Below are 16,955 nucleotides of genomic sequence, written 5' to 3' on the forward strand. Positions count from 1 at the left end.
TATTGTAGTTCTTCAGCATTTTCAGAATGAGAAAAGCTTGTAGACGTTTCCTTAATAACTCAACGTCTGTGGAATCCACAGTTATCTTGTCTAGTAGCTGGGAGCTTTATGTGTCTGTAGCTAGAGGTGAGATGTGATAGAGACAGATTTATCTTAGGGAATATCAGGATGGATTAATCACCATGAAATATATCCAGAATATTCCTGTCTTTTACCAGACAAGGAGTATAAATGTGTTTTTACTCAAACAATGCATTGCCCTGTGTTACTGGGTTTAGATACTACCGAGACTGTGCTGATGTACAGAAAGAATGCAAAATGCTTGGGCCAGATGGGTTAAAGACTATGGGTCTGTGACTGAATGGCTGGAGCACACAGCTGGGAGTTCTGGTGGTTCTTCCCTGTGCTATTTTTGCTTTTTCATCACACATTATTTGGCTAATTAACTGATTATAAGGACTGAAACCTGTGTCTGGCATAGGTACAAATGCTGCTCTTGGTACGGCTTGGGCTGTGTGCTTTACCGCTGTGTCAGGGTTCCAGAAAAGCCAAATGTCAGCAACAGGGATTGCTGCTGAAACCAACCAAGGATCTCAGGGCCTGAACTATGACTGTCTTTGGATGCTGTACTGGTAATGTGCAGAGAGCTCTTAGGAGCACAGGAGTGTGTTAGTAGTGAGCCATGGGGTAGAGGAAATAAGTTGTAGGGCTTGTTGCTTTGCACAGCAAGGCCCTGTGTTTGTGGTGTGTCCATAGCTCTGTGTCCTGAGACTGCCCTCACTGTTGGAATTAATGTTTGTTGTCAGATTCGGGACCTTGTGGTTTTGTGGGATTTGGAGGAGGGTAACGATCCGTATGACCTCATGTAATTAGGATATCCGTTTCATTTGTCCTGTCTCATAGGAATGTAAATTCTTCCTGCCTGCGGTTGTCTCTTATTGAATTACTGAATTGATTGATAGAAAGTTTTAGTGTAACAGGAAAGATGCAGACTGTTTGGAGAAGCAAGGACAAAGGTACTGAGCCCACCACCCTGTGGTTTAAGTGGTAGGGCATAGCATCCCCTCCTACACAGCACTGTGGGAAGATGGCTGGTGCATTTCTGCAGTTCCACTTTAATCCCCCAAGAAGGGGACTTGCAGCACAGTGGCAGTGACACGGTGCCGTGCTGCTCTGTGGGTCAGGCAGGAACCTTTCGCGTTCCCACTTCTCTGAACGTCTTTACTGAGGCTCTGCCTTGGGTCCACAATTTGGCTCCATGATAATAATGAAGCAGGTTTTTAAAGTAGAGCAAACTTTCTGGCTGTTGATTCCATTCCTGCAGTAAATTTTTATTTCTTTTTTATTGCGTTGTAATAATTGGATTTTCAGGATAGATGGAAGTGATTCTTCATGATACTTTACAACTATTTAGAGTTGTTAGAAAATAGGTGACCGAATCTCAAGCTTTCCAAACATGAAGTTTGTTTGCTTGCTTGAATAGGCAGTGCAATTATGTCAATCTGAAAAATATATGTAGCTTTATGTGTGTTTTTCCTCTTTTTTTCTAAGTAGCCTTTGAGTGCAAAACATTTTTTTCCTTTTACTAGACATTGATTTTTCTCTCTTGAGGTTGAATGGAACTGAAATTGGAATTCCTGTCTCTAACCATGTCCTTCATGATGTGGTGTATTAGTCTTCTTTGTGTAGTGGATGTTTAACGGATTCCGCCAATTTAATGGCATACTTCTCTTAAAATTTAATACCCACTGTTTCTACAGTCTAGTTTTTTAGATTTCTTGTACCCAAAGAGATGGAAGAACACATCTGGCTTTCTGCTTTGTGTGTTGGTTCATTTGAGGTCACACTGGCCAAAATTTTCCAAAGCGGTTTCAGTGTTTTGTACTGTGAGTCTCATGATCAGGGTGTGCAACATCAGTAACCTGCTCTGGAAAGTTTCACTTCTCTTTTAGCTGTGTTCCTGCGTGCAGGAAGTGAGCGTAGAGGCACTGTGCTGCGTTGTGGCTTTGTGAAGAAAGAGGCAAGATGCAAGCACTGTTCAGAAATCTGGTTGTAAAGTCATGAAGCTTGACCGGAATCAGATGAAAAAAACATTAATCAACAGCTCTTTGTTTTGTTTCCTTTGCTCCCTGAAAAGTTGGAGCTAGGTCCGTGGTTTGAGATGCAGTCCTCTCTCCATTTTCACGTGAAACTTTCCTGCATTAAAGTATTTGGAGAAGCCCAGTGTAGAGCAGACAAAGCTAGTACCAACTATTTTGGTGTTCAAGTCATGTATCCCAAGACTGAAGGTATTGCACAGCTAGGCATCCATAAGAGGATCTGAAGTTAAAACTTAGCTTTTGTATTTGTAGAACTAGAGGGCAAACAGTTTTTATTTGCTTGTCTGTTTAGTCAGGCCATTAGCAAGAGTGCCTCAAAGTTTGACCTGGAGTTTAGCACTGGCTCCTTGTGGCTGTTCATGTGTAACGTAATCTTGTCAGGAATTTCAAGAAAACTGTGTCCTTTCTGCAGCAGATGCATAGTTTCTATGATGCTCACTTTTTTTTCTATTTTGAATTAAAAAATGATAACGTTATAGTTTTTGGTGTTTTTTTTCCTTACTGGTCTGTCTGTACTTTTCAGAGATGGAAGACAAGGGAATAAAGTCGGTAATATTGTAGCAGGGAATAATTTGAGAGAAACAGTAAAATATTCTGCAGGTACTGGTGGAAGAGAAGACAGTTAAATTAGGATAATTGATCTTATTCTTGTAACTCATTAAGGGTGAAATTTACCTCTCTGCAGCATCATCACAAGACCTGGGCAGCACTTACATTCCACTTAAACTTAATTTGAATTTAAGTGGTGCACAGGGTTTTTGCTGATCTTCACACAGGGAAGAATTAATGGATAGTTTGAGTTTTTTTTTTTATTCTGGTAATTATCTGCAAATGTTCTGACGTGCAGAAAGTGCGCATATTTCAGAAAGATTTCTTTTATAAACATCAGCAATATGGTGAGGCAAATTTGTTTCCAAACAGGAAGATTTATTCTCATAAAGAAGATGGTGCCCCCCAAAAAGAGCTTTAGAGCGAAGTGTGAAAAGGTAAAGATTTTATTCTTTGTTACATGATAAATTCTTTCTTCCCAAAGGCTACCAAGGCTCACATAAAGCTGAACACGAAGAAGCTTTACCAGGCAGATGGCTATGCAGTGAAGGAACTGCTGAAAGTCACCTCTGTGCTTTACAGTGCTATGAACACCAAGGGAGTGGAGCGCACAGACGTGAGTGAGGAAGAGAGCAGCAAATTCAAGTTTGATCTTGGCTCAAAAGTAAGGAAAACTTGTAGTCTTGTTCTGTATTAATCTGTGGGGGAGAAAAAAAAAAATACACTTTGTGGCTGAAACTGAAGTGGAGAACGTTCTCTACAGGAGGTTGATAAGTCTTTATCTCAGACTTTCTGTGCCTGAAGTTACACACTATGACTTGTTTTTGAGTTGTGTGTTCTTAAGCAGAAGTAGAGGCAACAGAGGCACAAAATTGGTTATCTTTGTTTTGAATTGCTATTGAAATTGCAGAGCTGTTGGAGTAGGCCAGAATAAAGGCTGTTTTCTCTCTCTTAATCTCATTGCAACAAAGGAGCTTCCAAACCACTGACTGATAGTTGAGTTTTGAGCCAATTTGCATTGAGTGAAAGGAGAATCTTCCCATCGTCCTAACGGACATCAAAGTTGTTCAAGCCCTTAAAGTAAATGCCTTCTCTAGATACTTCTTAAAAAAAAAAAAAAAAAAAAAAAAAAAAAGGCAACCAACAAAAACTGTGTTGAATAAGCTGAGGAGTTCTTGTTCTTGTTGCTGCTTTTTTGTTACTTTTAGCACATCTTTATATTCTGATATTCTTAGTCTTTGATTCTATTATAGCTGTGCTGTCACATCTGCTAAGAAAGTACCTAGAAGAAATCATGAAAACACGCTTCTAGACAATCAGCATTTGCTATCTGTGCACTGTGCTAGCCATGTACCTTCTACTATATGCACTTTTTACTTTTGCATGTAGAAAAAGGTATTTCCCTTTGCCCTGGGCAGCACATGAACCAACAACCGGCAGAGTCAGTTTTGGGGAGTGTTTTTTGTTGGCCTGAGGTGTCTGAGGTTTTACTGATGTGTAAACGGAGGCTAATCTAGACCACTTTAAAGCCAAGAGACAGGCTCACTGTGATCCCAGTGGGGAACTTCAGTGCTACAGGAGAGATTCAGCCTCTGTGCTGGCCTCCCGTACATTTTTAACATAAAACGGGAAAAATCTGTGGATCTTCTGTGTGATATTGTGGATTCTCTTTTGCCAATGAATGCTGTTGCTCTCTTTCCAGATTGCTGACTTGAAGGCAGCTAGACAGCTTGCTTCTGAAATCACCTCCAAAGGAGCAAGTCTGTATGACTTACTTGGCAAAGAAGTTGAGCTAAGGGTAAGTAAACCCTGGAGAGTGTATAAGAACTTTCCTTTGCTGGGTGCTGCAAAGGAAAAAAGGTGGAAGAAGTATGTAGCTGTTTTTAACAGCTGCATCTAAAATGAATATCCTATTATTTGTAGGATTGGGTCAGAAAGTTTGCATTTTCTTCCTGCTCATATTAACATCTGGATTGCGATCAAACTGAGAGAACAGTTTGGCACTTTCTCTTCAGAAGAAAACTGGAATAGTCTCTGAAGAACTATTTGGGAATATTGACTTCATGTGTATGTTTTAGCAGCGGTGATGAATGTGTTCTGAAAGATAAATGATTAATGCCTTTAGTTATCCAAGTGCAAGGCTCATTATTTCTGTTACAGTAATTGAAAGCCCCACAAGCCTGCAGGGTACATATTCTTTAGCTTGTGATTTTACAACTAAGCTATTGCATGAAGTCATGCAAGTGTCATCAAACACTTTGCCAATAAGTCTTTCAATATTTTATTTAATGCTTCTGTCTGTAATGCTGTAGATCATTTGTTTGCTGATAACAGGCATTTAAGGAAGGGAAGCCTGGAATATTCTAGTATTGTCTTTGGAAATCTTCAGATTTGTACTATCTGAGCTGTGGGAAGTGCATCCTGTAAGAGCAGTAGGCAACTAATGCTTCCAGGTCCTTGTTTGATGGAGTGCAAGTGTTTCAAAGGATGGATGATGTACAGGGAAGGTTACCTGCGGAGTGTTTTCTTTTCTGTTAGATACATTAGCATAGTGTACAGCTGTGTGAAAGATGTTAGTATCTTAGAAGGGAGAGAGAAGTGATAACCAGTTTAATTCAATGTACACAAGCCTTACAAAACAGTTAATCAGTCACTCCTCATCTTCTACTTTTTGCTTAATTTGCTGGCTTTGAAATAATTTTCACGTGAATACTGCCTAATGTGCTAATGTTTGATTTAGAGCATTAAAGTGTTTTTTTCCTGTGTACAGCATCTCTTAGAGCTCAGCTGAAAAGTCAAGTGTAGGTCAGTGTAAGTCAGCATTTTTAAAAAGTTCTTAAGCATTGCTTTGAAATTGGTCATTGTTTAATCACTTTAAATCAAGGCTTTTTGGAGTCCAACTGACTTTAGAACTGGGCCTTAAAATAGGGACTTACACAAGTGCAGAGTGCTGAAAGCGTGAAATGAAAAATCAAGAGATGGGTAAGTGCTTCATCGCAGCCACTTCTCATTGCACCCATTAAGAGACCTTCAAATGTAGTCTGTTTAAAGGTGCAATTTGTAAAAGGATGGGATTTATTATATACTGTAGAGAGCGTATATTTCTTGTGGTGTAATGACCAAGTGCACAAGCTGGGTCTAACTAATCTTGCAGAGGTAACCAGTTTGGATTTTGCAAAAAGGTTTGACAGACAGAATTTATCTTTAAGAAATCCTGTACTAGGAAAGATGACCTTTGCTTCTGTCTCATTAGCTACAAGTTTGTATCTTTAAAGCACAACATGACACTGTGCCAGTGCAGTGAGTACCTGGAGAGCAACAAAGAAACTTTCTTGCTCTGTTCCTTTTCCTTTGATACTGGTTCCAGCCTTCTGAGTGATTTGTTAAAACTGGAGGAAAAAAAATAAATTGGCTTGTGTGTTAAATGCCAAGTTTGGTATGTAATTGTGTGATGAGTTTGAGATTTAAGCATTTAGCAAAGCAAATAATGTTCAGGTTAAAAAGCTATGAGGTTGCAATAAGCAGTTTTCTGGTGGAGTTTGTCAAGTTTGTCTGTTTTAATTATAAGCAGAGTTATTTTTTTACTTCATGGCTTTGTTTTCTTCTACAAAGACTGCTAGCATGGTGATGGTGAGTACTTGGCTTGTTGTTTGTTTATTTTAAATGGGGACTCTGAGCACTTGCAACATCTTAGAAAGAGGAAGGGACAAAAGGCAGTTGTAGCCATGGCCTCTTTGGAACTGATCCATGCCTGGAATATGTCTAGGGCTGTGTATGGGAGCACAATGGATATGGTCTTCCCTGAGGACTGTGTCTTCGTGTTCTGTTCTGTTGAATAAATATTGTAAAATGGGTATGGGAAAAGCAACCACTTTCACGGTGGTTGGTTTTTAATTGGGACTTCTTTTTTATGGAAAATGTATTTAATCATATAAAGAACCTATAAGTTGGTAGGAAGGGATGAAGAACTTGCTTTCAGTTAGTAATAGAAAGTTTATGACTTGACACCTGTTGCTGCCATTTTTTACAAAATTGCAGTTTAGATTCTGTAAAAATTATTTCCAGCCCGTGCACCAGAAAATGTATTCTAAAAATTAGCTGAACTGAATGTGTTGTTCTGAGTAGTTTACAGGTCACTTATACCGGGAAATGACCGAAGTGCTGGGCAGTTTTATGGCTTTTGGCACTGTCATGCCTCTTGTTTGGAGAGACGGTGGAGGCCAGCACAGCAGCTTTGGGAGAGCTTAGAAAACATAGGGTGAAGTGAGACTAAATAGAAGAGAATTCCCCTGGCTCTTGTCGTTTCTATCTTTTCAAGAGTTACAAAGCAAAACTTTTACCCTCAAACTGGTACTGGGGTCACTTCAGTTTACCTCTTTGTAAAGTAGATATAATACATTTCTCTTCCTCTGTGAAGCTTAACTAATAATATGGGGAGTGTTGTCTTGGGCTTTTCTGATGGAATCTGCAATACAGTTGTGAATAATTACAGCCGGGATTCGATTCAGGAGTGATAACCTTCCTTTTGGCAGGTACTGAGATCTTTGTGACAGAACCTGAGACCCTCGCCCTGTACTTTAGGAAGCAGGTGGAAAAGGGGAATCCAGAAATAACGTATAGGTGGGGGATATATCTTACCCTGAAGCTGGAATTCAGCTGAATGTGCAGCTGGGTCACTGGCTCACTGCTCCATTGTGCTGTTTGGTGGTGCTGTGGGGTGTGCACATCAATGCAGTCCATCCCAGGGAAAGCCAGCAGCGTCTGCCTCAGCCACCTGTCCTGCTGGGATGCAGGATACTGCCCAGCTTCACTGCGTGTGATGCAGCTGTGTCATGAGACCTTTTAAAGCTGTTGGCACCACAGATTTTGCACTTTGAATTCCTGTAGAACTTCTCTGCCTTGAGACTTCATGACTTTGGTCCTGTTTCCACCGTGAGCCTCTGTAAATAAATGCCCTTGCTTCCTTTCTAGTTGGTGGTAACCTACACGTTTCAGCAGTGGAGCCCAGGGTGTGATTTGTGACCCCCAAAGTTCACGTGTATGTTGGAGCAGCAGAACTGCACTGCATGCATGCATGTTTCAGATGAGTATAAAGGGAACTCAGTGTGGATGGCACAAACGAGACACCTGCAGCTCGGTGAGGTGGCTTTCCCCTTTCACCTGCTGGTGCACCCCTTGGTCAAAGGTCTTGGCTGGGTGCACCAGGTGATCCTGCAATCACAGATCTGAACACCTGAGTGCGTGTGGTGTAAGACATTTGATGTGCTGCCCAGCAATGCTGAGCTTGAGAGCTTTCCTGTGCCTCAAATTCCTGGCAGGAGCAGCTCCAGCCTCGCTGCAGGCTATCCCAGCTGGGGGAGCAGAATCCTCAGGGCTGCAGGGTTTTACTACCCAAAGTTTATGGCAGGGAGGGAGGATGTCTCTGGGGGAAAAAGAGGGATGTATGGTTACCTGTAGATGATTTCATCGTCCTAATTTTTCCTCCCAAATATTTTAAAATAATTGGGCTACATGAGCTCACTTGAGTATGAAATGAACTCATCAAGTGAGAGGCAGAGAGCCAAATGCTGCTGTTTTCTACCATTGCCATGAAGTCTGATAGTGCCTATGGAAGTCAGTGGAGTTGCAGTTAATTCCAAACAGCCAGTGTTGAGGGCAGTAAGGAATCGCCCGTCATCATTTCACACCATCTCCCTGGATTCTTCACAGACTCGGTGAGGGGTGAGATCCTGTGCCTGCCCTTCCCACCCCCTTCTAGGTGGGCAGGAGAAGTGCTGGGAATTCTGCCTTCATGGGGAGAGCTAGAGCTTTGTCTGTACATATCAAATTAGCTGCCATTAATCTAAGGTTACTTTTAGTATTTTTTTTTTTTAATGTGTTGATTATTGATTTCCATTGCTTATTTTCTTTTGACATTGCTTGGCTAAGTAACGCACACGATAAATTGCGCTGGAGGAGAGACCGCGCTACTGAAGGGCAGTAGGAGAACCGTATGGTTTATTTGTTAATTACGTTTTATGTCCTGAAACCTGTTGCATATATTAAAATGCATCGACAGTTGTGATATTGTTTTAATGAATTTGAGAACACGGTGGTTTTACTTTTCCTGAGCTCCCTCTTCCTTCCCTTCCAATTCATCCATCTCCAAATGCCTAATTGGAGGATCTTGCTGCCTAGGCTTAGTTAAGCTGAGGATCTTGTTTCTATCCTAAGCAAAGACTGCTTCATTTTCCTGTAACTGTAAAAGAAATGCCAGCATTTGTCATCAATGGGTTGAATAGATCTGTTTTCATTGTCAAAGCACCTTTTGGGGAAAGATCACTGGGAAAAGTGAAGTAAAACTCGCTTTTATTTCCTGTAGAAACGTTGACTATAATGTGTCACAACCTTCGCTTTCTTTATTGGAGCTCTTTTTTGCACATAATTTGTATAGAAGCTATGTAGAAAATCCTTATGCATAAGATAAACCTTATTGATCCAAGTAATGGGCCACTTTTGTAAATTACTTTTTGAATGAAAACAAATTTCAGCTAGAGAAAGGGAGGGCTTATTAAGGGAAAGTTTATATCAGATGTGTCGTAGGTACGTATTGATGGAAATGCATCTGTATTAATTTGAAAGAGTATTTGTGTTCATGGAAATGTGGTGCTGTGCCTTTGTCATGCCTTTATAAATCCATGATTTCCTCATTGAATTTCTGATTTGTAAACTGCTTTTAGAATTAATCTATAATGTTCAAACAACAAAAGACCCCACAACCAATAAACATCACTCAAACCTTTAATTAAAGAATACTGGTGGAAGCAAAACCTACAGGCACTCATTTGCTTAATTCAGCCCAGGGTGCTGTTGGTAGGTTTTCTGGTCAGAATCTTAACTAAAAGCTATGCTTATCTCATCAGATGAAAATCACAGATGTCCTTTTTGGTTTAAATAAGAAATCGGATTTTATATTGGAGCAGAACGGGAAGGCATTTCCTGATAAACAGCCCTACAGCAGCAGAAAGCCAAAATGTGAGGAGAAGCTGCTGGGTTCCAGCCCTGTAAACAGGTCAGGACATTTCCTTTCCTGCTCTCCCACCTCGTGCATTGGGCTGTGGGGTGCGAGGTGTGGTTGGGGAGAGGTGCAGGCGCTGCCTTTGCCCTGTTCCAGCTGGGGGGGCGACTTGGCACAGTTGAGCACTAAGAGGGAGAGAGATGGAAAGCTGTGCTTCACCAGGGATCTTTGGAGTGCAGTGCTGGAGTCCACTGAAGCTGCCAGGATGCCGTGTTTCAAGAACAGCTGTTGGTGAGCACAGCATAGGTTGGTGTCCTGTGGCAGTGCGCTGGGGGAGGGACAGACTTCTTGTTTGAAAATGGATTTAGCCCTTATATTTGCAGATAGTTTGCAGTTTCCAGTCTTACTGGTCCAAGTATAGAAATCTGAAAGTTGGAGTTCGTAGAGCCTGTTTTTAAATATGCTGGTTCCTAGCGCTCAGTAATTGTTTCTTCATGCGTGGAATCGTTGTAATCTTGATATATGGTAGGGCTGTAGTGGGGCTGATGAATGAGTTCTGGTGCAACACAGTGAGTTCCCTGGCTGAAAAGCAAATTCTGTGCACGGAGATGCATGTATTTATCTTCATTGTCTCCTTTACTGCCAGTGGGACTTCCTCTGCATTGCATGACTATGTGGCCTTAATTTTCAGAGTATTTATATCCAGCTTTGGAAGAGTAACTAGACACTGAGTTCTCATTTCCTAGCACTCCCTCCCCACCCAGATGAGGGAATGTGGGGGCTGGTTTGAGTTTGGGGTGGGGATGGAGGGATTTGATTTATATTTCTCCCTCTCTCTATCCCTCTTTCTCTCTCTCTCTCTCTCTCTGCATACAGTATTTTCTATGCTTAGGAGGACCAAAAGAAGTAGAAGTAGAAACTCACCCATGCTGTGATCAAGCTTGGCAAGCCCCAAATCAAGAAAAGCACCAGAGTAATTAATGTTGGTGCTCAGGCAAAATTCAGCACCACTTCACTGTGCATTCAGTTCAGTTTTCACGTGGGTCGGCTGACTCTGGACCCACACAGCTAACTGCTGCGGGCTTGTAAATGGCCCAGAGACCTTAGAAAAGCCAGTGGTCTTCTGTGTCGTGTAACAGCTGGTTACTGACAGGTCGTTCGTGGGGAAGATGGTAAGATGAGCCTTTACTGGGAGGGAGGGCTGATGAGGTGACCCAAAAAATTCTTTAGGATAAAGCAGTAATGACTTTCAAGGTCAATTGTGATCAACCGAGGAAGAATGCTCCTGAATTGTCATACGTTGAACGTCCAAAAGGAAAAAAATCACGGCTATTTATAACACGTGGGTGAAGCTGACTGTCTCGGAGAGGCTGCCACTTTGCATCTGCCAGAGATCCCGTGGACATGTTAGCAGGAGCCTGTCAAGTAGCTGCCTTGCTTAGGCTTGCTGACTTATTAGACACAGTAAGATAATGAAGCAAAAAAAAATTCCAAAATAAAACTGCCTCTGTGCTGGTGGCAGGCGTAAAGATTTCTGACCTTCTCAAGGTTGTTTTCATTTTATTTACCTCTTAATTAACTCCAGGCCATGTACAACTGAAGAAAGGTGAAAATCATCTCTCTCTTGATGTACTTTGCTTGTGCTGAGGATGGGCAGTGCCCTGGGTCAGTATTCTCACACTCCTCTTGGCTCTTACTCAGTCTGCGACCTTGAACAAACCATTTAGTCCCTGTGGATTCTCTTGTGTAAATAAAGTAATTTCTGTAATTTTGTAGATCAAAGCTTTTAACAGCCAGACAGTGTTTCCAAGTCTGCAGAGGATATATTTTGAAGTACAGGGTGTTGGTACGAGTGTTATTGTTCTGTATGCACACGGTATAAGCTTATTCCAAAATTGATGGAAGCCATCAAGAATCTCTTTGCTGACTTCAGTTTGTGACATGCTTGAATTAAACTCTCAGAAGAGCCAAAAGCATTCAGATCCAGCTGCGGAACTGAAATGGCATTAGTTACAACATAAAGAGATGCCACTAAAGACATTTAACTGGATCTCTTCATTCCCTGCTTCTTGATTAAAACGTCCCTCTCCCCTGCCTCCCCCTGCTTGCTCTGTTGCAGTTTGCTGCCTGCCCCTTTCTGTGGAGGGAGAGGTGGGTTGGCTTGGAATGACAGCTGCGTTCTTGAAAGGTAACTACAAGAAATTATTTTACCTGTAACGTTGGAAACGCTTTCCATTTGCCAAATGTTAGTTCTGGGTAGTAGATACTGCCTGGGGAGGCTGATAAATGAATTTCTCTCTTCCCCGTGCCTTGGCTGCAAAGTTGCCACGCACATCACAGGGGTAAAAGTGATTTCTAGTGGGAAGTTGTAATTCTGAAGTTCCCAGAACTCCGGAGAATTGCCTGGTTTGCTTCAAATTCTTTGAACTGTGCTGCTTCAAACCAAAACCCAACTTACCAGTTTTGAAGAAGAGGGATTATTGCAAGGTGGGAAGCCAGAATTAAACCTTGAAATTGTGAGAAGTTGAATCAATGCTGTCCTGTACTTTGGATTTCTTTAACCATAGGCATGGTTATATGTTCATGTGACAAATGATTTTCTAGGGAGCTTTGCATTAGTATTTGGCTTGGAGACATAGCATCACCTATAAATTGGTAGGGGGCACATTTCTCATTGTGGTTTGAGGCCAGTTGTTTCAGTGCAGAGACGATTTTGTCAACTAGCTGGAAGACTTGCATGCTTGTAGCTCAGTTCTAGACTGTTTTTGAAAAGCCATTCTAGCTTAGCTGGGAAGCAAATCACATCCAAACCATCTTCTGCATGTCACAGCACTTGTCAAAAACTGCACGGCTCTGCAAGAAGGTTCACTTAATAATTGGGCTACATCGGCAACGCTGCGTTCTGAATATCTGGTGAGGCTTCAGTTGCTCATTATTCCTAACCTTCCTTCATTAGACACAAAGTATAGCCATGTCAAAATTTTAATTACATAAGAGGAAAATGTGCTGACTTAAATTGCCTTTGTTTCTGCCGAAGAGCCGCCCCGTGTTTCTGTCACTGGAGCTCACCGGCCACTCCGCTGCTTGCTGGTTAAGCTTTGTTGGGGATGGAAACCCAAAGCTGTGCGGCAATGTTTGTGGAATCAAGGGCTCGATGAGAGTTAAAAAGTTTAAACTGTCTCTTGGGTGATATTGCTGCATACCCAGTGCCTGTTTCTACTTTTACTGCAGCTTTGCATGGGGTCACAGTGTGCTTTTGAGGTCTGAAAGATGCTGCTGAACAAAACATTCATTTTGTTGATGCTTCTTTTTTGTTCTGAGGAAATCATAACCCTTCCTGAAGCTTTCCTTTTATTTTTATCGAGTAGGGAAAGGAAATACTTTTAAAAACATTTGTTACAGAAGGCTGTGGATAAAAGGAGATATTGAAGTAACTTTTGGCCTGACCAGGTGCCTTGCCTTTTTGATGACCCTGTTGTTTTTTCCTTTAAAAAACAAAAAGCATGCTCCCAACTGTCCATGCTGCCCAAGGCCAATTTCATCTGTTTGTAATAGCAAATCCACTCACAAACACAGCTTCTGCTGTGCTGGCAGGCATACGTTCATTGTCTTCTTGCCAGACCATGGAAGAGACATCACGAGCTGCTGCCTGGATCAAGACCCCTGGTCCAAGCAGCACCCTGCAGCCCTGTGGGCTAATGCAAGCCTTACCAGTGCAATGTGCTGTGAAACCTGGCAAGTGTTAAATTAAAGGTGAGGGTTTTAAGGATGCAGGAAGACACCAGTAAGCACGTGCTGGGGTTTGTGAGCAGAAGGTAATTCAGTGGAAACAGCTCCTGAGCTGGAAGACCCGTGGACCACCTGGAGGTCGGTGTGGGGAGGGGAGAGCAGTGTAACTATGTGCCTGTCAGAAAGCTTTACAGTTCTCCTTCTTGCCTCACAGTTCAGCAGTCTGGACGCTAATGTTTGCAATGTTTCCTTCTGTCATAAAGCATATGTTCAGATTACGTCTTATCTGGCTAGGCAGGCTGCCTGATTCTTTTTGCTCTGCAGAAAGTTGTGCTTTCCAGCTGGTTCTTTAGCTCAGATCCCCTTCTCGTGCCACGCTTCTTAAACACTGCGATAGCTACTGGGGCTTCGGACGGTAGCTCTGGTTGAGGGCTCTGCATTGCTGAGTAGGCAGATGTCTCTGTGGATTTACTTTGTGGACTACTGAGATGAGCGTACAAGACAGCAGCTTCCTGGGAGCCTGGAAGCAGCAAAAATCTCAATTAATTTGAGCTTTAATCTCTTGAGGAAAAAATTAGGCTGTTACAAGTATCAGGTTCCTTCAGAAGGTCTTGATTATTTTTAATTTCCATCCTGTACCTTCCTGTTCACGTGTAACCGTGCCTAATAATCCATTCCATTTTGGCCAAATGCGCGATCATGGTGTATGTTAATTATTTTCCTGAATTCATTATATACATATAATATAAAACAGTTATCATGAGTGACCTGTGTGCTAGTTGTGCACCCCTTCCTGCAGTTCAGAAGATGCGTGCATCCATTCATTGCATACATAGGCATGCAGGAAGCTGGCTTAGCTGGTTGTGATTCACGATGGAAAACAATAGCTAGTTGGAAATTCTTTACTGGGCATGTTTGTGGACTGTTTTTTGCATTAGTGGCTTTTCATTTTTAACCAAATATACAACTCTTAGAGGGAAAAATTCTTAGCAAAGGAAGCAGTGGGGGCTTTTGCAGGAGTGGCAGCAACTTCCTGGCCCCACGTTGTGTGGTAAGAGGTGCATTTGGCTGTTCTGGCATTACTTTGTGGCCAGGCAGCCTGTGAATTTAGGATGACTTTAAGTGTTCCTTGTAGTCACTGCAGCACCCAGGGAAACAAATCAACGGGAGCATAGTGGGAATGAGCTGCCTCGCTCAGTGGCATCACTCTTGCGTGTCAGCGTATTTGCTCAGCAGGACAACGCGAAGTAGCACAGGTACGCTCAAAATTCACCACCTTAGTTCTGTTTGCAGGAACTTCCTGTACAGACAAGTGCCAGCATCACTGCCATACTCAGAGTCCACTGACTTTAATAGAAGCTCTTCAGGTTGTGGTAGAAGGCTGAGAAATTGTCCAGCTATTTCCCACTCTAGGTCTGAAATGCAAGCCAAATGAGCCAAGCTACAGCTGAGTCCACGTAAGTGCTTCTAAATTTCACAATGGGCTCACAACATTGCCCTTCATGTAAGGGTTCTAAATCAGATTGTAACACCTCTTGCATAATGGAAAGCTAAAATGTACTGTGGAAGTGCTGCTGCTGGTTTCTGCTGAGGCCACGATCCCATGTACTTTCAGAAGATGCTGGGAGCTGTATGTCAACCCTCTGCCAGTAATTGCTCTGTGGAGCCCATACGACACTTGACAACAAATCAGTTCCTTCTGTAGTGTTTGCTACTGAATCCTGTGCTTTGGGAGAGTTTGGTATTTCTTTCTTGACAATTTTAGTTGACTGCATGGAATATTTCTTATAATTGATGCGTAAGTGGGCTGAAGTCCAAACTTACAGGAGCTTTGATCTGGCTTTTATTTTTATATATATACACAGCCATACTGTGTTTTTTTTTTGTTTGTTTTATTTTTTAATTTGCAGTACAGGTGCCTAAATCTAGCCATATAAGCCCATTTCGGATGGCCGAGGCTGACCAAGACATCTGAAAATGGCTGGCAAATATAATACAGGACTTAGGGCATACCTGGAAGATGAGTGACATCTTTGTTCAGGCACTGGAGTCTCCTGCATGTTAGCATTTATTTCAGAGCTCCTGCATATACCCGAAGGAATACTTTGCTTTGAATAGAAGAGAAGTATTCCCTAATGATCCTAGAGATCCATGTTTTTTCACATCCAGGAAATTTGTCTGTAGAGCTCTGTGGAAGGCAGGTCCTGTGCTGCTTGTCTGCATTTTATATTTCAAACGGCCTTTGTATGGTAACTGGGTATTTGGCAGTGAAACTGAAAGAGGGTTTGATAGAATTAGCGTCCCTGTATTTGTACCCTACAGGATGCTTCTTCGGTGAGTGCTGCAGAACTCCTGGTGCAATGAACGGGTTTCTTCCTTGTCCTTTGGCAGAAAGAAGCTGTACTGTGACACCAAACTGAGTGTTGTGACTATGATGACAGTTTGTGGTCCCGTGTTAGGCAGACGTCTGCAATAGAAGCCAAAAGGTGGCTGCCAGGGTAGATGACCAGAACCACAGCTTGTCACAGCTTCTGGAAGGCCAGCTGCTGGCGTGGTTTCTGTTGACAGGACCTCAGACTGGGGGGATCTCCTGTGGCCTTCTCCTTTGCTGGTTTTTGACCCAGGGGATGGTCACTCAGCAGCAGTGCACACATGAGACTCGTGATTTCTTTAGACAGATGGAGTTTTGAAGGCTTTAAGCTCAGTGTTATTTCCTGAAACGACAGCAGTGCAGTTTTGCTCTAAGGAAATTTATCTTCACTTTTGCTGCCAAAATTGGTGCAACTTGGGTGGAGCTGGCTTCCCTGTTAGCCTTCTGCATCCTGCAGGGAACGTTCTGTCAGGCTGTGCTCTGTTCTGCTTGACTGGGCAGTCAGCTGGCCTTTGATTAGAGATCTTCCTAACTTTGTAATGAAATTCTCATTTCCAAAGAAAACAAAAATTTTTGAGTCTAAACCAGCCAAGTAATTTGATAGTACTTCCAGTTGGCTTTGTCCAAAGTGAGATGCAAAACTTGAACATCTCAGCCTTTCTGTGCAGCACCAAGTACTGGTTGAACCAGAGTGGGTAAAAAATGCCAGCAAATGGTGTCTCTTGTGTACTTCTGTGTGTTTTCTTTAATAATTGTCAGCTTTAGTTCATCAAAAATAATTTTACACTTGGCTTCCCCAATTTTTAATTAGTATTTATCATGTAAAAGTATAGCCAGGGAGCTCTTTGAACACTTTGAACAGGAAGCACTAGTAAGTGGTAAACAATCAGCTTGTTCATGAAGACCTCTCTCTTTTTGTATATGTTTGTCTTCTTAAGTTGTAATTACTAGGCATAGTCCTAAATTGTTCAGCTTCTTCCCTCCCCTTGCCTTGATAATTTTTTTTTCTATATTTTTCACCTCTCCTGAGAACTCTGGTTTTAATGGTTAATTTAAAGGAAGCCTCTTGTGTATTATAATGTGCGTTCTGATTAGTACACCTAATTGCAAAGAGTACATTACTTTAACAGAAAATGAAGAAAGACACATTTTGCAGCTTGGTTTCATTTGCCCACCTTTTTTGAGCACATGGAATTGTGAGTACAGCCAG

The 16,955-nt window shown here is 42.1% G+C and overlaps 1 protein-coding gene across 5 annotated transcripts in view; it reads left to right on the top strand.

Moving 5' to 3' along the window:
* CLUAP1 (clusterin associated protein 1) overlaps nucleotides 1-16,955 on the top strand; it is a 71,758-nt gene that overhangs the window by 3,839 nt on the left and 50,964 nt on the right. For all 5 annotated transcript variants that reach the window (XM_084295843.1, XM_084295844.1, XM_084295841.1 and 2 more), the window contains 2 exons: nucleotides 3,133-3,312; nucleotides 4,351-4,446. In XM_084295843.1, coding sequence (XP_084151969.1) covers nucleotides 3,133-3,312; nucleotides 4,351-4,446 — 276 coding nt within the window. The remainder of the gene's footprint in view (nucleotides 1-3,132; nucleotides 3,313-4,350; nucleotides 4,447-16,955) is intronic.

Source organism: Netta rufina, assembly GCF_964035555.1.
Source record: "Netta rufina genome assembly, chromosome: 15".
NCBI lineage: Eukaryota > Metazoa > Chordata > Aves > Anseriformes > Anatidae > Netta > Netta rufina.